Source organism: Mustela nivalis, assembly GCF_964662115.1.
Source record: "Mustela nivalis genome assembly, chromosome: 4".
Lineage (NCBI taxonomy): Eukaryota > Metazoa > Chordata > Mammalia > Carnivora > Mustelidae > Mustela > Mustela nivalis.
The window spans coordinates 146693746-146718291 of NC_139023.1; the positions used below are offsets into that span (position 1 = coordinate 146693746).

The following is a 24546-nucleotide window of genomic DNA, read 5'->3' on the forward strand; positions in this document are numbered from 1 at the left end:
CTAAATTGTTTAGAGTGAAGTAATTTGAAAACAAGTTGAAAACCTAGAGATAAAATCCCACTGTAATCATTGACACAATCAAGTAAGTTTTGAAAAGCCCAGAAGAAAAATTCTCTATTAGTCTGGTTAGGAATAGAAGGCTATACATCCAGAAAAAGATCAATGCTCAAATAGGAATAACCAAATTTGTTTACTGTCTAAGTCAGAACAGAAAAGCCTGGGTTGAAACTGAGATTTTTTTTTACAACAAAACATTCCCTAAAAGACAATAAAAAGTAATAAAGGACTTAATATGTTCTAGCAAATAAAATCAAGTGCAGGTCATCCGGCCTGTTAAATCACCAGGGAGGAGCTCCACATCAGCTCTTAGCTTCCCGAGATACTACAGATTAAGTCCATAAGCTTTTGATAATGTCTTTATGTATTTAACTTTAATATCTGTATATACACCCCAGTGAAATTTATGTACTTTGTGTTTTATGACTCTTCTTCCTGGCACAGAAGCTCATAATTGTAAAGCTTGAATAATAATACATAAATATGGTTAAATATGTTTATCTTTATTTGTGGTTCCCCCAAACAAACAAAAGGGCTCAGAACTGCTATGCATTAATTTGCCCTACATGTTGTCGATGCTCAACACGGTTTCATTCACCCAGTGCACTCACCGAGCACCTTCTCTATGTCCTGTTGGAAGAAACCAGAGGCACTCCTAAATATTCAAGACCCATTCAACAGAATGTGCAGTGTGGAATTTGCTCCTTAAGAACTATGTGAGCCCGGGGCGCCTGGGTGGCTCAGTGGGTTAAAGCCTCTGCCTTCGGCTCAGGTCATGATCCCAGGGTCCTGGGATCAGGCCCCGCTTCGGGCTCTCTGCTCGGCGGGGAGCCTGCTTCCTCCTCCCTCTCTCTCTCTGTCTGCCTCTCTCCCTACTTGTGATCTCTATCTGTCAAATAAAAATAAATTAAAAGAAAAAAAAAAAGAACTATGTGAGCCCATACGAGATGTTAATTAAGTCTAAAGACTTTTTTCTTTTGGAGAGTCTGGCCTGAGTAAGTAGAAGTTGAGCTAATTTCTAATGTTTTTACCTCTGCCCTGCTGCAGGCAACGTCTAGTCTGCACACAAGCTCATCTAATAAAATCTAACACTTTATGCCAGGAGTTTATTAGTTAATTCTTCCTTATTTAGGATAGGTGAGAAAAGAATAATATTTTGGGGGGGACATTTATATGACATAATGCCATAAGTTCAGTGGGAACTCATAAATATTTCACTGTGTCTAACAGATGATTATAAATAGTGCATATAACACACTCTATGAAATAATGATTTACTGTCTGACTCAATTACAAATCTAAAAAATTTATTTAAGGGGATTTTTAAAGGCTATAGATTAACCAGTGAGTTAGTAAATCCTTGTAGATTATTTATCTTTTAAGGAAGAGCTTTCAAAAAAATATATACAATACTGAAGAGAAAAAAAAAAGAGCAGAGTTGTCAGACTGTAGGATACAGACTATATCCTGTAGGATGCTAGAGCCTGTAGGATACAGGCTACACTTACTGTATCCTACAGGCTGTATTCACAAATAGATTTTACATATGTCTCCTTTTTGTACCATACAGGTATGGTAAAATTATATAACCCCATTCAATTTTTAGTTTTGACCAAAACAAAATAAAATTCAACACTGGAAATACATCACTACATAAAACAGTATGAGATTTTTAATCTTCCAGTATAACTCCTAAAGTAAGTTTTCCAGGTGGCTGTTTCTATAGATACACTTTTCCTTTAAATTTTGTTCTTAAATTTGATAGTTGTGCACTAAGTGAACTGAGTGATTCATCTTAGGTAGGAAAAGAATCACCCAGCCAGGCAATCACATTTGTCTGACCTTGTTTTATTAACACAACGGTACCATCTCATTTTTAACACCTTCCATTTCTCCCACCTATGAATGACTAAAGATTTTTTAATCCTCTTTATAGATGCAAGATCTTCTCAATTTCTGGAAAAAAGAAAAAAACACTAGGAGTCAAAGGTTCCTTTTTTTTTTTTTTTGGCCTTTGTTAGTGATTTCTTGAAATTAATATAGATATGGTATATAATACGCATTATTTTAAAAAATTCTTTTGTTTGTCCCTATTTCTGCTATTTGGAGCTCATTCCTCAAAAACACAGATGAATTCAGTTGCATTTAACACTGAGAGAGTGCTTTATCAATGAATATATTTTACAGTTTATTTTTCTATTTTGTGACTCAGACCTATTTCCACTTTCATGCTATTACAGTGAAGGTAGTGGGGCAGAGCTTCATATATTTCTTTTAAATTTTAGTTAACATATAGTATAATATTGGTTTCTAGAGTACAATTCAGTGATTCATCATTTACATACAACAATAAATGCTCTCTTTAAAAACCTACCACTCATTTAGCCCACCCCCAACCAACCTTCCTCCATTACCCCTCAGTTTGTTCTCTACCATTAAGAGTCTCTTATGGTCTGTTTCCCTCTCTCCCTCCCCCACCTTCCATATGTTCATCTGTTTTCTTCAAGTGAGATCATATGGTATTTGTCTTTCTCTGCGTGACTTGTTTCATTTACTGTAATACACTCTAAGAGCTGCATCCGAAAATATAATATCTTGATCACAATATGGGAAAGCTTACATCTAATTCTAGAGAGAACTTCCATTATGTTTACCAGCACACTCCCAAAAGAAAAGACCTACACAAAGCCATGAAAAGCAAGCCCAATCATTCCAAATAACATGGCATACAAAGGGCTTTAAAAGAGAAGGGAACCCTGCTCTACCACTTTGCCTCAGATAATACCCTGCCTTCAAAGTCTTCATCTGTGGGGTTATTTTTTCATATTAATATTACTCCTATTACTCAGCTCTGCATATTTTTATGCAAGCATTGCAGTGTGTCTAAATATTGCTTAATAAAAAATTTCTGGTGAAGATTAACCAACTGGTCTAAAAAAAGAAACTTCTATTCCACTATATAAAGATGTGATTTGCCTCATTCTACCTGACAAGTAGTGGAATAGCCACGTTTGCTGCTTTCTGCCTCACCTAGGTTTCTAACTTACTGCTCTAAGTAATGCTGGTATCAAGTTTCTGAGAACCAAATATCAGTTTAGGATTTGCTTATGTGTGTAAAATTATTCCCTGTCTCTTAATTCAAAAGGCATGAAGAGTATAATCTGCATCTGTTAAAGGCTTAATAAGCTGCTAGAGCAAATTCTTAATTGAATTTTACTAAGAAAGCTAGTAAGTACTGGTAAAGTAAGTCTTAACCAGCTTTCAGTGAAGAGAAGAAGCACATTATCATGTGAGGAGAACCACAAATAATAAGTTGGTCCTCATGATCCCTGGCTTAATGCAGTTTTATCCTATTCGGAACCATAATGCTGTGGTGTTAGTGTCCCTCACAGGAGTTGGGGTGTCTACCTAATGCCTCTAAAAATTCAAAATAATACATCTGCACACACATACACATACATATACAAACACACCATAAGGCATAAGCCGGGGGAAGCAACCTGATTCTTTCTCATTGGTAAGGAGACCATTTCAAGGTCAATGTGACAGGTTCTCTGATTTTATGACTACTGCCATACTGTATCTAGCATGTGATGATAAAAGTGAGGTGGTGCTCATGTCCTTGTCAGGAGACCAGATGAGATCCTTCTGTCTCAAGATGGGCTACATTTGCTGATGGGATATTTTTTGGTTTCTACTACAAAAATTTTACCTTTATGTTCACAATTAAAGATAAAGAGGTCAGGGTTACTCTGTTTCTATTAATTACTAGTTTACCTGGTCTGTTGTAGAATTTCTTTTTTTGTCAAGAGAAGCATTTTGACTGGCTATATGTCTAATTATTTTAATTGGATCTATTCTAGCAATACAGATACTTAGCAAATAAGAGTCTATGCATGAAGAGTATGCACTATCATCGATGCTCAAGTAACCATCTTCTCATTTCTGAGTACACCATTTCTCATAGAAGAACATTTTGTAAAGGTAAATCTAACAAATGGATACAAACAAGAAAGAGCGGTAGTTGCAATTTTCAGTGAAGCAACCTGCAATTTCTTCAACTTATTTAATTAAAAATTGAAGATCTTTAATAATAGTCCAATCTATTTAAAGTATTTCAACAGAAATTTTTTTTACTTGTCATGATTATCTCCTTAACAAATATCCTCAGGAGACTTTAAAAATAAACCTTTAGGAAATACTGTAAATGCCTTAATTCTTATCCAGAAGTATTATGGCATCAGAATCACTTTTTTAGAGTTCTAGGTACCTGAGCCACTTCTTAGGAGAATGAATGAATCAGTATCTCAATAGCTTGAAAATGTGTAAGAAAACAAAAACCGAGTAAACACTCTGGTTGAACTGGTCCTCAGGAGAATACAAATTAAAACCAGAATGAGATACTACTACACATTCACTAGAACGGCTAAAAGCAATGACTGATGATACCAAATGTAGGTGAGAAGATAGTGTAACTGGAAGTCTCCCACATCGCTGATAGGAAAGCAACAAGTACATGACCTAAGACAGAGCGATTCTGCCCATGGGTACACACCCACAAGAACCAAGGGTTCATGCCCCTCAGAAGGTACACACACACACACACACACACACGCACACACACGGCACAACTCACAGTAGCTTTATTTATATTAAAACATAGAAACAACCCAAATATCCATCAACATTCAGACAGGTCCATAATTTGTGATCCGTTCATACAACGGAATGCTACAGAAGAGGATGAAGGACTCCCACCTCCATGCTACATGGATGAATCTCACCGACTTCTACTGGAAAAAAGCCAGACTCAATGGTTTTATTTATATGAAGTTAATGAATAGGCAGAACTAATCTATGGTTATAAAAGCAAAATCATAGTTATATTTGAGCTTTTCCCCTTTGTTTTTACTGGGAAAAAGAATGAAAAAGCTTTCCAGGTGGCTGGAAATGTTCCACCTCCGGATCTGAGCAGCAGTTTTCTATTTCTATATGTAGACACAGATAGATATATAAAACTATGAACTGTATACTTAAGATCTGTACCTTCCACAGTAGTAAGTTACACATGAGTAAACAAGTAAATAAAAAGAAACGTAAAAGTTCTCTAAGAAGCACTGCTTTATAGGAAAGGGAGCATATGTATATTGTTATGCTAGTTTTCTAAAGGGAAGAACACCAAATGGAGAATATCACTATTTTTTAAAGCTACTATTAGATCTGGTCATTTTGAAAAAGCAATTCAACTGACTGATAACAGGCAACTTTCTGATCTTGCACCCTGAAATTAGACCAGGAGCCTTTGCGCCAAGCCTGTAAGCTGTTTAGAGCCGTTAGGCTGTGTTTCCTGGTACTTGTGGAGCAGATTTAACAGCTTCCACCTTGGTGTAGAAACAAAAATAAATCTGCACATTTCCAAGAAAAACAAAAGAAATTCATCTCTACCCTCAAATCGCTAAATAAGAGCATTCATAGGAACTGCACATAGTTCAATGAGCTAGAATTTAAAAACAGATTCAGCTTGCCAGCATTCTGAGTATTCAATAATAGCAGTGGTCACCTGGGGCAGCGGAAATAACATGGTAACGATATTTTGAGAGGTTCCTGGAATCAAAACACGGGTCAGATTTTTCCCCTTTCCCTTTGTTTTCAGCAAAAACTAGTTATTCTCACAGGGACCATGGATAGTTATTTTCTCAGACTATAATATCCAAGCATAGGATATTTCTTCCCACATCTAGCCTGACACGATTGGAGTGAAAAATGGTTTGGTGTCATTAGTTTTAAGCCAAGAGTAAGAGCATACTCAGCTCTGAAATGGGAAGAGCACAGGACTCCAGGGACAGATCTAAGTAAAAACAAAAACACCTTTTATTTAGTGATTGGTGGTGAGATCTATTTGGAAGCAAGAAAATATAAAGCAGTGGTAAAGTAAATGGAAGAACACAGACATTTTGATATTTATCCTGTCACAGTAAATTATACGAACGTGATCACAAAGGATAATAGCAGTTTTCTGCAGTTTAGGATTTGATACAAATCTTTAAATGCGTGGATTTTTTTTTTTTATAAAAAGGCATCCAGCAAAGTCAGCTACTACAAATGAATACAGAAATAGAGTGGTTAGCTTTAAAGCCTTTTTGCAGTTTTGCTACTAGGCATGAAAAATCAAAATTATAGAGTAAGATATTTTTGTGGCTCCTTGATACTATACAATGAAGGACTGTTCATCTTTCACTGATTTATGGCTTACTGATTTATTTACAACTTTATGATTTATGAGGAGCTCAAGTCTTCAACAACAGAGTAAGACATTTTTAACTATGGCTATCTGGGAGAAGGCCAGGATGAACTTGTAAAAAATCTATATTGCAGAATTTAAAAAACAAATGCAGCTGCATTTAGATATAACTCATAAATTACATTTAGAAAGCACTAGCAAATTGAAGTCCTTAGTGGCTTTTTTTAATGAAGAGATAAAAAATGAGTTATGATTAGCACAGCTGTTCTTGGTAACCAACTCATTATGTATATCAAATGTAACTAATAATACTATTAATTTTCTTACAACCTTCCCCTTTATTGATATTGTGAAGATAAAATATTCACAAACTGAGAGTTTCATTCAAGGCAATTGTACTTTATCTGTTTTAAAAGGATTTGGAAGTTTGCCCCCCTCCCTGTATCAGTTAAGTTTATTAAGTGAAAAACAGACCTTGTGACTGATTCTGACTACTAATATCAATGAAAATTTTCCACTAAGTACAAAATAAAGTGCTTAGTATGTTATCAGCTACAGTCACAGAACCATTTAAAACTACCTAGGCTTTTCATGACCTTCTTAAGACAAAATTAGCTATTTGTGCTTATTTATTTCCTCTTTACCAGGACACTTATCTACCAATATTACAATTCCTAGAGAATCAGCCTGTCTCTATTAGACAGACTGTAAGCTCTATGAGGGCAAGAACTGTATTAACACAGTCCTATAGTATCATACTTTTATGTATATTATCATACTTACATAGTAAAGTATGATTATACACTACATGCACACACACAATGTATCTTGCACTCGTCAACTGTAATGAATTATTCTGATATGAATCCTTCCCCACTAGATACTCACTCAGTTCTAAGTTTGTAATGTTTGCCATCTGTCTCCCTAACTAGTCACCTAATAATGTGTAGGTTAAACGAATGTCCAAAGCCTAGTAGAGTGCTGGCAAAGGCAACAATTTGGTAAATTAATGAATCAATTTTTCTAAAGCAGACAAAACTTTCCTTTTTCCCAGAGATTACTGGATGTTCATCAAACTCTCAGATGATAAGAATCATTCTAAGGTGGACAAATGGATCAGACTTCATGCCTTCAAACTCACAGAGTTAATCTCAGATACGTGTGCGTTCGAAATTCTTCTTTGGGGAGGGGGGGTCTCAAATCCACCCACCCCTAAATGGGCTTCCAAAAATTAGACTTCTTCCTTTTTTTTTTTTTTAAAGATTTTATTTATTTATTTGACAGACAGAGATCACAAGTAAGCAGAGAGGCAGAGAGAGAGGAAGGGAAGCAGGTTCCCTGCTGAGCAGAGAGCCTGATGTGGAGCTCAATCCCAGGACCCTGGGACCATGACAGAGCCAAAGGCAGAGGCTTTAACTCACTGAGTCACCCAGGCGTCCAGACTTATTTCTTGACTGAAGAATGTATCTCCTCTAGGAGGGTCTCTCATTTCCTTTGCTAATTATATTTAGGAGAATTATACAGAAAACAAAGAGAGACGGAAGAACACTTACTAAAGTCTTTTAGATCAACTGAATCCATACAGGCAACTGATAAGGACAGAAGTCTACTTTTATGTCACTAAAAACAAAATCTAAACTGAAAAGGTAGCAGGCAAAAGAACATCATCAACTCGAAGAGTATACAATGACTTAAATTATTTTAACTGAAAATCCATCATATCATGAAACTGATGTAGCATCTTAATCCAAAAATTACCATTACTGAGTGGTCATTAAGTAACCACTAGAGAGCTATCTCATTTGTGACTTCAACTTTAAAATCCTCCACTGTACTCAAACATAGACTATATATTCAAGAAGAAAGGAAAGGAGTTTAACTAGAGTTAGAAATAATACCCCCATGCCCACTTAAAATGTGAACATACTTAGTATTTCACAAAAACCACTGAAGCCTTAATTCCACACATGAAACAATTTCTTGAGGCTTTTAATCACGAGAGCTCAGTTGAAAAGCTCTAGCTCATTAGCCACCTCCTGTCTACACTGGATGCCTCCTTTCCTGTCTCAGTGCTGCCCCCTCAGGCTTCTGGATTCCCTCACAGAGGGGTTTCCCCACCCCGCCGGGCCAATCCCAGTCCTGGAAGGCTCCTTCTTGCAGGCTGCCCACTGGCCAGAAAGGAAGCAGCAGGCTGACCTGAGCTAATTAGAGATGATTGCTCTTGCACTTCATCCAAAACTTGATGTGGATTGTTGATGCAATTTTTCCAGCCCTCACCAAGCCTCCAGCTCTCCTAAATATAGATCTATGGAAATGTACACTGTAATGTGAATATAACCATGAAGATGGTAAGGTCAAAGACCTCAGGCCACCTTTCTTTCTGATTTTTGGCTTTACGAACCTAAATGTGTGTTGGAGTCCCCTAGATAGGTGTTCGTTATAAAAGGAAGAGAAGCAGAGAAGTGGACAGGGAAGAAGTGGTCAGGACAGCTACATAAAAGCACCTGAAGAGGAATTCCACCTGTAAGATTTTTCATGAGACCTCTACCCACTCAGCTCTTCCCAGGACAGGCACTCCAAGTCTCAGCTCCTCAAGGAACTCTCCCCCTGCCTTTATCATTCACAGCCCCCTGCTCCAGTTCTGTAGAATGCTGTTCCACCTCTGGGTTCTTGCTCTCCCTTGCCCCTAAGTCTAGGGGGTTCTGTAGTTCTTTCTTCACTACCGTAGAAATACTACTTCCTTCAAAAACCTACAGTTTACCTGAGAAGCTTTCCTCCACTACATCTTATCCAAACCTTGAGCTCCTTCTCCCTCCATGCTCTAAAAAGAGATACCTAAAAAGGCGATATCCTAAAAAGGATACCTCTGTGTTAAGCAAACTCATTTGTTACTTGTCCATCATGTTTTGTGACTGATTGTCACTTGTTTTTCATATGCACTGATAATCATCTTGACTCTTTCCTAACTTCATAATCCAACATAGTTTTTAAGATAACAACTAAAGTATAGAGTCACATGAAAATGATGTTTTTAACAAGTGAAAAATAGTCAAATGTCAGCAGTGCTATAAGGTTCAACCTGATATATACAGAATCAAGGAATGCTCTTAAGGAAGTATGTTACCTTTTTCAAGACACTTTAATTTAGACACTGCCCCACAATGGTTAAGTCTCCTTAAATCCTAGAAAAAATTTCTCCCCAAACAGATTAAAGACTTTAGTACTTTTTTTTCCCCACATGTTGTTTGTTAGCTATTATAAAAAAACAAGCAATATTTTTTGTGTAATTGAAATAACAAAGAATTTCGTAACAGTTCTAAAAATGCAGTAATAAAGGAGAACTCAGGTTGAATAATAAAGTCTTGAGCTTACCTTCTTCTGTAGGATTAAACCCACAGATGTCACAAATACAACGAACCCACTTATTCATCTCTTCCTCACTGTCTGCTACCAAGTAGAATATTCGGTCAATGGTGTTGATATCAAAAATGTAGCTGTTTTCAAACTCTTTTTTATTAAATGTCAACCCAGCATCAACTTGCTGACATAAGTTTAAATCAATAATACGGATAGGCTTCTTGGCATGATCATTTTTGTAATATTCCAAGACATCTGGATCTCCAGTTAAGCGACCACTGCGTAACACAAACCATCTCCTCTTCCATGCCTAGGAACAAAACAAAAATATCCATCTAGTATTAGTTTGACAGAAGTTTTTCAAGAGAGTGCACACTTATCAGACTAATTTTACAAAGGCGTTGTCTAGAGAAAGTCACATACGTTCTCTTTGTTTTGACAGAATAATCCACCACTCCAGCAAAATTTACTGATGCCTCAATTAACTTAATAATGTATCTATATATACATATTTTATGTACTATTAGACCTTTTAATAGAAGACTGAAAGACACTGATTGATATCAGAAGATATTACATTGATATGTAATATCAAGTCAACAAGAAAGACTTAGTTTTTACTAAATATAAAAAAGCAATGGTTTCAACAAATGGAACCAAAGTGGATATCCACATGTAACAGAATGAAGTTGGAATCTTTACATCATACAAAAATTAACTGAAAATCGATCAAAGACCTAAAGGTAGGAGCTAAGACTATAAAACTCTTAGAAGAAAACTGGAAAAAGCTTCACAGATATGACACTAAGAGTGCAGAAGAAACACAAAGGAAAAAAATAAGTGTACATCACAATTTAAAACTTAACATTCTGAAGGACTCGATCAAAGAGTGAAAAGCTAACTCAGAGAATGAGAAAAAATATCTACAAATAATTTATCTGACAAAAGATTAACATCTAGAATATATAAAGAATTCCTACAACTTGGTAACAACAAAAACAAATAATCCAATTTAAAAATGGGCAAAGGATTTGAACAGATTCTCCAAAGATATATAAATGATCAAAGAGCACATGAAAAGATGCTCAACATCACTATCATTAGAGAAATGCAAATTGAAACCACAATGAGATGCAACTTTACATACATTAGAATGTCCGATATCAAGAAAGCAGAAAATAACAAGTGTTGGCCATGGTGGCAGAAACTGGAACCACTGTGCATTGCTGATGGGAATGCAAAATGGTGTAACTGGTATGGAAAACAGTATGGCAGTTCCTCCAAAGATTTCAGTTGAAAGTAAATATTTAAGAGAACTGAAAGTAAGGTCTCAAACAGGTATTTGTACACCCATGTTTATAGTAGCATTATTCACAACATTCAAAAGCTAAAAGCAACCCAAGTGTCCACTGTTGAATGAAGAAATGAATAACATGTGGTATATACATATAATGGAATATTATTCAAGTCTTAAAAGGGAATAAAAATCCAACACATTCTATAACATGGATGAATCTTATAACATGGATGAATCTTGAGACGTGAAATAAGACAGTCACTAAAGGACAAAAAACTGCATGAAAATAAGTGAAATATGTGATAAATGAATTAGCCTGTCACTAACGGACAAAAAACTGTATATGACCACTTATATGAGGTACCTATTGGTAATCAAATTCAGAGAGACAAAATGCAGAATGGTAGTTGCTAGTGGCTGGAAGGCAGGGATAAAGAGTTAGTGTTTAGTGGGTACAGTTTTAGGACAATATACAGTTCTGGAGATGGACAGTGGTGATGGTTACACACAAAAGTGAATGTACTTCACGCCACTGAAACTGTACACTTGAAAATGGTAAAAATGGTAAAATGGTTAAAATGGTAAATTTTACATTAGGTTTATCTTACCACATTAAAAAAAAAAAAAGCAAAGTTTTTCAAGCCTTAATATCATGCCATAAAGAATACATAAAGATACTTAATACATAAAGATACTTCAAAAGACTCCCTCCTATTTTAAGCTATAGATTTTTCTCTCTCTCTTGTGTGTGTGTGTGTGTGTTTGGGGGTGGTGGGTACAAGGAGCAGAAGAGGGGGAAAAGGGTTCAGAAGCTTCCCTGACTTTTCACCTGAAAAGCAAGCAAAGAAATAGACTGTGTCTTTCTTCCGGTCAGTCTACTGTTCAAAGACCACATGGAAAAGATCTGTATTCTTTGAGTACAGATTGTAGTTTTCCTTCTCCTTTTTCTTTTTCCTTCTCATCCCAACAAACATATATTGGCAATCTGGATATGCACTCACAATGCATTCTCTCTAAAGCTTTGGTAAATTTTAAGTATGATGCTATGCCTGAAGAAATCTAATATTCTTGTACTGTATCTCTCCTTGAAATCTGCATTGGTTAAATAATAAAAGCAGAGCTCAGTCAGCTTCAGCAGTCTTTAAGCCAACAATTCTGCCCAGAAACAATACTAAACACTACTCCTCTCTGAAGGTCTTCCTCTTTAATAACATGGACAACTGTACCCACGACTGAATTAACATGGGTGCTAACTTCAGGTTTAACATTTCAATAGATTCTATTAAAAATTAAAAATCTTTAAAATGGGGGCACCGGGGTGGCTCAGTGGGTCGAGCCTCTGCCTTCGGCTCCGGTCATGGTCTCAGGGTCCTGGGATGGGGCCCCGCATCGGGCTCTCTGCTCGGCAGTGAGCCTGCTTCCCCCTCTCTCTGTCTGCCTCTCTGCCTACTTGTGATCTCTCTCTCTCTCTGTGTCAAATAAATAAATAAAATCTTAAAAAAAAAATCTTTAAAATGTATTTTAATAAAAATGTAGATACACTAAATACCCGTAGGAAGAAAATAAGAGTAGGTCGTTAATTCATGATATCTACTCTCAAGGAGTTGTCTAATAACAAAACATTTACCATACATGAAAAAATATTTGAGAATATAGCAAACCCAGCAAAGTATCTGCAGAATTATTGCCAAATGGAGAGGCACTCCTTCTTGAAAACACTGGGTGCAATCTTTCAACAAGATTAGTAGAAATACCAAAGGCTTAAAAATACTACGTAGTTAGTTAATGTTATCAAGGTTTTAAATTAACATCTCAGTCTGACTAAAGCTCCAAGTAAAGAGCAAATGATTAACGGTGTCCAGAAAGAGAAGGCAGTGGGGAGTTCTTTCACATGCTTTAGAAAACACTGAAAAATCATAACGTGTTAATTCACATGAATTTAGAACCTATTTCTGGACTACAAAAATCCACTCAGTTAATATATGACACCTACTTACTTCAGACTAAATAAATATCATCTCTCAGCAAAGTTATGCTTCTAAGGATACCTCCCTATCAAGCAGTAAGCTTGCAAAAGTAATAGAAAAGAAAAGAGAAAAGAAAATATACTTGTATGTCATTTATCTAGGGCCATCAAGGAATCATATCTTTTAGTAAGTGATTTCTCCAGATAGTGAAGTTTCCGTCTTTCAATACAGAAATGACTTTCTAAAACTTTAACGTCTTACATGGAAATCTTTCTAAAATGCCTTCCTACATAATTCATTGAACATAATTCATCCATTCCCGAATGACTCACTTAGTATTATAGGCATCAATCTCTATTCTGCACTTTTAGGAAAGCTCTCAGAGGCTACTGAACTGTATGGAGGATCACTTGCCCCTATGCTAAATACTGCCCGTACTGCTGTGCTCCTCTAGTTCATCTATAATTTTTTTCATACAGTTAGGCTTATCAACTGTCACTTCTCTCTTCTAATACAGTTAGTTATTAACAGGATGCCAAACTGTTTCCTGCTTCAAGAGACATTGTCATGCCATTTCGTGAGTCTGGTATGTTTTTTCCTTGTCTTAGCCAGGCCGACTCTGACGTTCTAGGCCTTCCCTTCCCAATAATGGCCCCCAGTGTAAAATAGGGCACGATTTTAGGGACCTTATTACCTAGGTAATATACTTTATTACCTTTGTGGTGATTATTGTCATTCTTCAATTTAAACTTCTTTGTGTTTATTTATTGAGCAACTAATTCCCTAAGCAGACTATAAGTCCACAAAGACAGTGACCATTTGTCCTTACACACTCAGTGCATAGCACTGTGTCTGGTACCTAGAAATACTTGTCCAATAAAGAGAACTCCCCTAATACTCTACAGCTGTAAAATTCTGAGAATATTAGATTAGACAGATGGGCCATGTTGAATAGAAAGGTGTGCCTGGAAAAACTCTTCCACATGAGAAAAAAAGAGCTCCAGTACTGAACACATACATAATAAAATAAATATAACTAAGACAGCTTTACCAAAACACAGGCACAAGACACCTTAGGAAAATGACAGAACGAAAAGAATAAAACGTGTCCTTCTGTTAAAGCTTATGTGTCCCTCTTTGCCTTCCGGGTAACTGTGGCTTCCCTGCCATTTCTTCACTTCTCTGTTGAAATGATACTGTTCAAATTTAAAAGGCTCTTGGAAACTAAAATAAGTAGCCAAGAAATGAGTAGCAATCAATCAGGGCACAGCAGATAAGTTGCGCTCATGATTACAGAGGATAAGAGATGAACCCTTACAGCAGGAAATTACAACATTAAAACACAGACTTTAGCCAACAGCACCTGCCACTTATTTATTTATTTTTAACATAGTCCAAAATGTGAATGTTTGTCTCAGTCGCAAAATGAGTCACTCTCATTGAATCTGGCACAGATTAAACTGGAAAACAAAAGCAATTACATAAACTACACACTTTAATAAGGCAGATACAAAGGTTCTCTGGATTATGGTACAAAGCACAATTTAGCCACAGAATAAAGCTTGATGCTCGACAAGAGAACTGACATCAGCACCCTTGCTAATCACAGCACAAAAGCTTCTCTATGTTTTGTCAGAGTGCAAAATGGGCCCACATAAATCAGTCTTTGTTATCTGAAAATATCTGGGATTCTTAAAGTTTGCCCTATTTTTATCCTTGCTGCCTTGGTAGCCCCAGAGAAAGCTGTACATTGCCTTACCAATCCTGCAGCAATAACAGACAAAAAAAGGACAAGTTTTCTAGAAATCTTCAAAACCAAATATTCAAAGCAACTTTACATCAAATTCATGTAAAACATCATTTTCAGTACCGGACTTCCATTACAAGCAGCTTTGCTTGAGAGGAACTATGCAAATTTACTTCGTTGTCTTTTCTTACATGCAATACTCATTTTCAATTTTAAGTTGAGTAAATGGTGCAGTAATAAGACTTCATCATCAGGTCTACATTTTGAAGTAGCTTAAAAGCACTCTACTCTAGTCCCAGTGTCTTGTCTCATGGTTTTAAGAGCAACTTTGGCTACTATATTAACATCCAAAAAGAAGTCTATATAGTCCACGGATCTCAATGGAAATATCTTTAGATGAGATACCAAACTAAATATCCATAATGCTTCGAGTACCTGCACTGTCACTTACCCATTCCCTGTGTTCAGGGGCTGCCTGCAGGATGAAGCTCAAACTCTGGCAGGCAGGGTACACAGGGCCCTTCAGACCTCTCCCTGTCTCTCCAGCCTCACTCTTTCCTCTCTTCCTCCCAACCACATCGGAAATGACTGCAGCTCCCCTACTGCTTCTGCCCTGCCTATGGCCCTGCCACACACTTCCCCGTGACCCAGAATCTACCCCCATAGACCTAGCTCAGACCCTGCCAGGGCACCATCCCAGAATGGGCCCTTCCACGCTCCCCATTTCCACCTTGATGCTAGTTAATGATGTTTATCTAACATTTCTACAAGTGTGTCTCTTGAGGGCTAGAGCTGTATTTTTTTTTACTTTTTATCTTTCTTTCCCTGCTGCCCAGCCCCAAGGAGGTGCTCAGTCTCTGTGTGCTGAACATGCCAATCAAAGGAGGCCAAGAATTAAAACATGGAAGATCTCACATTATCTTATGTGTTATGGGGATAATGACGTAACTTCAATCTGCCCTACCCATTTGTAAATGGAGAACTATCAGGCAAGTTAGAGGTTTTTAAGCCATAAATTAATTTGTTTTAAATACGCTACAGATATAAGAGGCATTTTTAAACTTCATTTTTAAAAATTAATTAATTAATTAATTTAAAAGAGAGAGACAGAGAGAGCACACAAGCAGGCAGAGGGAAAGGGAGAACCAGGCTCCCCACTGAGTAAGAGGCCTGACAGAGGGCTCGATCCCAGGACCCTGGGATCATGACCTGAACCAAAGGCAGTTGCTTAACCAACTGAGCCACCCAGGTGGCCCTTAAACTTCATTTTAAAGGAATTTTTCTTTTATTTTTTTTAAAGATTATTTATTTATTTGACATAGAGAGAGAGACAGTGAAAAAGGGAACAGAAGCAGAGGGAGTGGGAGAGGGGGAAGCAGGCCTCCAGCCAAGCAGGGAGCCTGATGCAGGGCTCGATCCCAGCAAATGGGATCATGACCTGAGCCGAAGGCTTAACGACTGAGCTACCGAGGCACCCTGGAATTTTTCTTTTAAGTACTTTCTGTACTTAATCAAATTACATAAGTTAAACTGAAAACAGGCTTGTCACATTGAGGTAAGGTCTTAAAATAGGTCCACCATATACCCTACAGAGTATGGGTCTGTACACACTGGCTAGAAAGTACAAGTGGGGGCTCCATTATCTCCTGGGAAGAAAAACAATCTCAATCCAGGTTAGCCTCAATCCATTACCTTAATGCAATAATATTAATAAATCCACAAAATATGCCTAACTGGCATAAAATGGCAAATGGGCTCTGTTTTAAAGAAAAACACTGCAACTGCTGCATTGCTCTTTTCTGACTTGTCTGTGGCATCACTGATAGACAACATGCCTGCTGTAAAGCTCGCCAAGCCTCCCTAATTCCTTCCTTGAATCCTTTACTGGAAGAATTGATTATGAAAGAAATAACCAATTTATGGGTGGACAGAAAATAGGAGTTCAGGGTGGTCCAGTGATTCTCAACTCTTAACTGCTCATAAGAAGTATCTGGAGAATTTTACTTTAAAAAAAAAAAAAAAAAGATGCCTGGAGCTCCATCTCTGACAGTTGGTATGGGGCATTAGGCCTGGCATGGGCATAGACAGTTTTAAATACTCAACAGATGATTCGAATGCGACACCCTGACTGAGAACCACTGGTCCAATGAATACGCAGAATTAGGTTACTCAATGAAAACAGAATTTCAAAAACAATCAGAGATCCTTTGACGCTTATATCTAATTCCTCAGGCCTTCCACTGTTGCCAGTGAGGTTAATTATTTCTCCTTCTTTGTTTTTGTTCGTATTGGCAAATGTCTGAACTCCTTTCTACTGCTGGAAACCTAATCCATTCTTCAAGATTCTGTCCAAACCTTCCCCTTTCCTCTCCACACCTTCCCTCTGGACTCTTGGCAATGCAGTAGTTACTGCTCTGAAATATCTCTTGCATTGCTATGGGACAGCATGGAACCATCTGTTATTTTACTACATACATTTCCAAATGTTCCAAGTGCTTATGAATTATTTCCCCAACTAGACCTCAAGTTCCTTGAAAGCCAAGACCATTCCTTAAATTTTTCTGTATCTGCAACAGCACTGTAAAGACAGGTCGTGAAGCACTCAAAGCCCCGATGGGATGCTTTTAACGTTTTCTGTTCATTGGAATGACCGCGAGAGTCAGTGAACTGAGATGAGAAGATCTCAGGGAAAAAAAAAAGAAGTTCAAAGTTGTTATTAGGTTAAAGTTCAAACTCCTTTCACAGAATGGCATACAGGGTTCTCTAAAATCGTACTTATCTGCCACTCATCTCTCTGATCTTTCATCTCCAGACGACCGCACCAAAAACCAAGGCTCTGTTGTTCTGAGTCTAACATACCCTAACTCTCTTGGCCAGTGAGCTCCTACTCATTCCTCAAGGCCTCTTCTTTGAAGCTTTCCTCAACTCCCCCCAATTAAGGTATCTCCCAGCTACATTCCTATGAACTCTCAACACACAGGTCCCAAGCAGCCCATTAACAAGCCCATTCCCTTAGAGCACTTCAAGAGAATTCTGATGAGATAGCGAGTGAGGTGAGCATGGGGGATGGGGTGGCACCAAGAGGAAGAAGCAGACTCCCCACTGAGCAGGAAGCCTAACTTGGGGCTGGATCCCAGGATCCTGGGATCACAACCTGAGCCAAAGGCAGATGCTCAACCTACTGAGCCATCCAGGAGTCCCTAATAAGGCAGGGTTTAATCTAAATTTCTTCATCAGGCTAATGGTTAAATTAAATAAATGATGAGACACCTATACAGTAACAAATGGATGCAAAACATTTAAAACATGAGATAGGATCTATATACAAAAAATGCCCACATGATAACTGGCAAATGAAAAAAAAAAAGAGTAACTTATAGAATTATATATACTGTACGATTCCCATTTGCCTGAAATGAATGTGTGTGTACACACAAACTATGTTTAGATAACATGTCTGGAAGGAGACATATTGGAAGTCTTCACTGTGGTAATTCCAGAAATAGGGATGGGAAGGTCAGACAAGTTTCCTGGGTTTATTCCTAGTTTTATTTTATATACTTTTGTATAGTCTGGCTTTTTTCAAGGAGCTTCCACTTATTTCTTCTACAATTTAAAAAAATATTACATGCTTAAAAGGCTTATGTCTAAAAATGCTCTAAAAAAGAAAGTCTATTAATATTTAAAAATTCAGGAATGACATATACAAAACAAAGTTTATGTATGTATGGAAATGTATACTCTTCTTGCTCTGAAATTAGTGAATGAATTTAGCCTTTCTTTTAAATATAGAATTCCAGGATACATCTGGAAGGAGTCTTAGTCAGGAAATAGCTTAGACAAAGTATAACTACTTTGTTTTAAAGACTGGAAGGTAGGGGGTTAAAAAAAAAAAGGCAAGTTGAGAGCACTTAAAAGACTTCCCATAAAGTTCGGTGGCTATAATATTCATATTATTTTAATTTTCTTTAAAAACCATGTCAGTTAATTGTAATATACTAAATATATAAATATTAAATATCTAAAATAAGCACTTTGGGAACTACTTTACCTAATAAAAATATTAAATTTCCAAAAAAATATTAAATTTCCATAATAATACAACCAGGGTAAATGAAATAAAGAAAAACAAATTAGCCATGAAACGGGGACAAAAGAAAACCATTTGCTTTAAAGACTTGAGTTGTTTTCCAGGAAGCACCATCTTTTCTCATAGAGCAAAATAAGGAAAAAACAGGCTCGGTGGAAGTTTCCACTCCACTGGCTCTATCATTATGATCATCTGTTCCAAACACACACAAGCCTAAAATTTCCTGTTTTCAAACTATTGTCACCATTTTCTAGCCTGGTGCTATCTGTGCTAACTTTAGCTTAGTAATATAAACAAAAGAATACACCAAAAATAATGCAGAACAATGCCTAGATGTAGGCTAACAACTGACCCAAACCTTTTAATAGGAGTTTACATATATTGCCCAGACAAAAACAAATTAGCTGGACCTGAAGCAACTTCATAATAGCAAAACTAAGCGCCCCCCCCCAAAAAATCAAATTTAACCCAGAATTAAATACTATAGTATCTGGTTGGGGGGGAATCAGGGAATTTTATGTTATTAATTAAAAGTACATATAATTCACTTGTTGAAATCACTGTTAAACTGATGCCTACCTCAAAGCCCTGGCATTAAGTCCTACATAACAAATGAAAGAAGCAACAGCAGAAACTTCTGAGTATTTAATGTAAACAAAGCAGTTCTTAGACCTTTTCTGTGTTGTAGACCACTTTGAGAATCTGATAAAAGCAATGGAATTTTTTCTTAGAAAAAGGCACACAAATCACATTGTATACAGTTTCAGGGGTTCATAGGGCCCCTGGGGCACATGTTAAGAAGGCCTGAAATAGAACAACATTTTAATACTTCTTACTACAAAGAACAGTATGGTATGAGGCCTTGCAGCCCAACCAGGGAAATTTACTTGAAGTTCCACAGGAAAGTGGGTCACCTCCTGGCACGAACTCTCATGCTGCATCACGGGGCAGGTCGAATATATCTTTACTTATGAATCCTCGTTCATGTTTCTGATCATATGCCCAACTGTCAGGGCTATGGGGACACACTCTAACTCTGGGGGTTTTCACGGCTTCCTTACCCTGAGCGAGAGGTGGCTGAAAGAGGCAAGAGCCTGGCTAGCAGTGGATCCCGAAGTCTGCAATAAGCTGAATGACTGGGGCTGGAGGCCTGGGGTGACGTATAGCTGAACCTGGACTGGGAAGGAAGACCACCAACTTTGGGTCTTTTCTGATCTCACTCCTTTCATTCTACCCTGTGCCCCAAGAGTCAGGGAGCTCACACTAGGGTATGGTCGTAGGTGAATGGGATCAGGGAGTCCACTCGTTTTTGGAATCAGACTTCAGCCTTGCCTAGACAAAGGTAGTTGGATTGCCCTGGAACAATTAGTGCTCTTGTGCTCTAACAGTGAATTGGGACAGTATCGTCTATTTACTCGATATTCTGTTATTTTTTGTCCAGCATGAAACTAAACACAGAGCAGGTAATAAATACTTCTTATGTTTAATTGAATTTCAAGAAATAATTATGTGAAATGAAATGAGACAATAAAAGGTGATAAAGAAGGAAAGGTAGTTGGAGTCATATGTAATTTGGCCAGTTAGAGATTTAGAATGGGAGCTATAGCTAGTATGTTCCGGTCTCTTTTTTCTGCATATCTCCATAGAACCTGTGGAGGCAAAGGTAGCGCAAAATGTCCAGGCAGAGTCTTACCAATCTGGCTGAAAATGGCTAAAATACAATAAAGGGCTGTAAGAGTTATCATGAGCTCCAAACATGTCCAGAGTACTGAGCCCTTAATTCCATTTCTAGGAATCTGATCTAAGGAAATAATGCAAAAATGCAGCTAAATACGTAAGCATAGAAATATTCAACACAGTATTGTTTATATGAGTAAATAATTAAAATGATCTAGATATTCAACAATAGGTAAAGTGACCAACCATCCCAGTTTTTCCAGGATCATTCCGGTTTTAGAAAACTCAAAGTTCCGCATCTTGGGAAACCTCTCTGTCCTGAGCAGAGCAGTAAGGTTGGCGAGAGAAGGGAATCGAGTAAATAAGTTGGGATACATTTCATACAGCAGTCTTACAAAGTCATTAAAAGAATTGAAAGGCATTTTTAAAACTTTTTCCCCCACGGTTTATAAAATTTCCAAATACTGAGAGAGTTGGGCAAGGAACTAATCTTTTCCATTTGGAATAACTGGAAACTGGTGTGAAAGAATACTGGTAACACTTTCTATGGTTCTACCTGTCACCTGTGCCAGGTAGAGCTGACTGCTCCAAGGTGTCCGCAACACTGTGGGCAAACTTCTACCAAAGCACCCTTCTGTTGCATTTCAATCAGTCCTCTGTATAGCTGCTTTCCTCCCTAACATCCTGTCTCATTCCTCCTTAAGTGCTTGGGATAGTGCACAGCATGCAATGACTTGGTGGCCTAAAAGGTAAAAACTGCTAACCTGAACAAATGGACTAAGGTTGCTCGGTGACCCCAGTGACGCTGTCTCTGTTGTCCATTGACTTAGTCTCCATATAAACGAATTATACACCAAAGGCAACAGTGGGCCCTCTTACTCCGGAAGAATAAATCAGCCATAAATCCTATCAAATCTCCTCCACAAGGTTTAGTCAACAAAAAGTGAAACTAACTTAATCAAGAAATAACTCAATATGAAACCACACTAGAGTATGAAACTTAGGAAACTACAACTTCAAATACTGCCTGTGGGATTAGAATATCTACATATTTTAGTTATGAAATATTATTTGTATTAGTACATTTAATTATATATATATACACATAGTTATATTCCCTACACAGATGCTCGTACACATACTAAAAATTGCTGCACATGTGTATGCCTGTGTAAAATGATATTCCAGTGCCTGAGGGTAGAATGTAATGTCATAAGAGAAACTATGGGCAGACTGCCATGTACTATGAAGTATGATATCAATGTACACGTTTAACTGAAGAGTACAATGTGAGAATTTCGCTTAAATGCTACTGTTTACATGGGAGGAAGCTGGTATCACATCTTAAAGTCACAAGATTCTCCAGCACAGACGCAAATTCTAATTGCAATCTAGAGCAGTGCTGTCCAACAGAACTTTCTGCACCTTGGGAAATGACTACCTTGACCATCCCAGCAGCTACCAGCCACATGCCACCATAGGAAACTTGGAGAGTGGCTGGTATAACTGAGGAACTGATTTTCTAATTTATTTAATTTAGTCAGCTAGGGCTGGTAACTATTATATGGGCAGTGCAGTTTTAAAGTCCATTTCTTTGACTTGAGAGACAGGCAATACCAGTTTCTCAACTGGTATTTAGGCCTGCAGCTCTAAATAGTAAGACCCACTAAGAGTTGTGTAGCACTACTGTAAGCTGCTGTGCCTAGGATGGTAACAATGATGCGAAACCCTTTCTTGATTTCATTGTGTTTCACAAACTTACTTTGGCCCACAATAGCATGCCATCTATGTGATTGTTATTATTACTACTTGGAAAAGAACATTCTTGCTTCAACAGAGTTGTTTTTTTTTTTTTTTAAGATTTTATTTATTTATTTGACAGAGAGAGACACAGCGAGAGAGGAAACACAAGCAGGGAGAGCGGGAGAGGGAGAAGCAGGCTTCCTGCTGCAGGGAGCCCGATATGGGGCTCGATCCCAGGATGCTGGGATCATGACCTGAGCCGAAGGCAGAGGCTTAACCCACTGAACCAGCCAGGCGCCCCTCAACAGAGATTTTTTTTAAAATACAGAGTACCAATAGTAATCTGGAATTTTAAAAAAATTATCTTCCATAAAACTGACAAATTTCTAAATTCCACATTTCCTGTTCAGCTACCCAATCCAAAATAATTAATGCTGGAATAGAGCTAGTGTTTTGAGTTTCCAGCAAAACATACAAAAAATGTTCTCATTTTCTATTCTGTGTTTCTTATTGAACACTCACAATTCACAATAAAGTAAAACACAGATACACTGAGACTTGGATCATGGTTCAAAAACAACATTAAGAACTAGAGGAAAACATTGAAGTGTTACAAAACAAATTTAAATTTTCCATAATTACATTTATGTATAATAAACCAAAATAACACTTAGCACAATTTTATTCTAAACATAAAACTCACACCAGAGCTTCCAGAACAAAGGAAATGGGGCACTGAAAGTTTTCCTTAGAATGACACTTCCAAATAGATAAATTATGCATTCTAGAGTCACTGACTATAAAACACATCAAGTTCAAGATGCAAGGAAGTATAACCTCATGCTAAGAGGGGAACTAACCACAAAGTTGAACATGTATAAAAATTACTCCACAAATAACGAAATCAAGAAGATCTCTGCAAATGTGCAAGACTCAGCCCTGGTGCTGGGGCTGCTGCTGACTTCCTTTACCTCTTCCCCGCCATGACAGAGTGGGGTGTCACTCTTTCCTAAAGCAGCATTCTTGGGGTGAAAAAACTTTTTCATTCATGCAACATACAGACAAGGATCTCATCATACAAGACAAGGTGTTGATCATTTATTACTTTTTGTTTTCAACAATCCAGTGCTGCCTTGCCCATTCTATGGTGTGTCAGCCCTAAAATGAGCCCAGCTTTCTTTTTTCTGTCCACTGTCTATCTCACCCTCTACACCACTCAAGCCTCATTACCTTTGACCAGCAGGAAGTAGATACAATGGGTTGAAAATAACAGTGACTGTAAGGATTTGTGTATGATGATTTAATGCTTGAGAACTAGAAAGGCTGGGAGAAGGAGAAAATGACGAGCCATTTCTGCCAGTTAACAGTGCCATTTGGCAGCACCCAACCCGTCTTGAACTCCAAGCAAAACTGTTACCCAAGTGATACAGTTCATAAAAGCTTAAAAATATGTGCAGTATGCAGAATCATACATATATAGATATGCCACACACAGTTGACACGAGATAACTTCTTACATTTATCTGCTTTAAATATGTTAGAAATCCTTTGAGACAATCAGAGTCATTCACAAAGTGCTGGCATCTGAGGTAACAGACGACAACTGACTGTGTCTGACTTGCCAACTTGAAAGTTCACTAAAGTCTGTAAAAACTAAAAATAACCACACAAACATGTTTACAGCATTCTGAAACTACAGGATCCACACTGTCTTCTAAATATAAACCTTGAGTTCGGAGTACAGGGATTGGCTTTGGATTTTCAGGGACATCATCGGGACATCCCACACTTCACCACAGAAATTCACATTAAGGTATTTTACTTTAAATATGCAATTGGTGGTATTTAACTAGAGTGAAGGAGGGGTGGACTTGGATTGGGGAAGATGAACAGAAAAGGAAAAGATTGTACCTCTTCCCCCATTTAATTAGAGGGCTTCAGAATCCCACAAACCCCCAACTCTTGATGGTGGGACGTGACCTTCTGAAAGAGGATATCCTGTCTGTATTTTTCCACTCAACCTATCTATTCTCTAATCCCATCTCTTATCCCTTCTTCATTCCTGAGACTGTAGATGCTGCTGCAATAGATATATGTAGACAGGAAGTGTAGTAGAACATACACACATATGGAAAAGTCCCCCTATCCAAGCTGCTACATGAATGCAGGCATGTTGATAGTATCAGTTTTAATTTTTATTCTATTCCTAAAAACTGAGATAATTCTAAATCACTGATCTTTAGGGAAATGCACATCAAAGCCACAATGACATAGATAATACCTTATACCAATCAGAATGGCTATTATTAAAAATACAAGAAACAAGTATTGGCAAGGATGTGGAGAAAACTGAACCCTTATGCACTGTTG

At 37.5% G+C, this 24546-nt stretch overlaps 1 protein-coding gene across 13 annotated transcripts in view; it reads right to left on the reverse strand.

The window, feature by feature from the left end:
- Window positions 1-24546, reverse strand: part of GAB1 (GRB2 associated binding protein 1) — a 126032-nt gene that overhangs the window by 36846 nt on the left and 64640 nt on the right. For 7 of the 13 annotated variants that reach the window (XM_082726822.1, XM_082726820.1, XM_082726821.1 and 4 more), the window contains exon 2: window positions 9671-9965. In XM_082726822.1, the coding sequence (XP_082582948.1) occupies window positions 9671-9965 (295 nt within the window). Of the gene's footprint in view, window positions 1-9670; window positions 9966-10078; window positions 10768-15117; window positions 15366-24546 lie in introns of those variants that run through there. The other 6 variants (XM_082726811.1, XM_082726816.1, XM_082726817.1 and 3 more) reach the window with 6 other exon arrangements.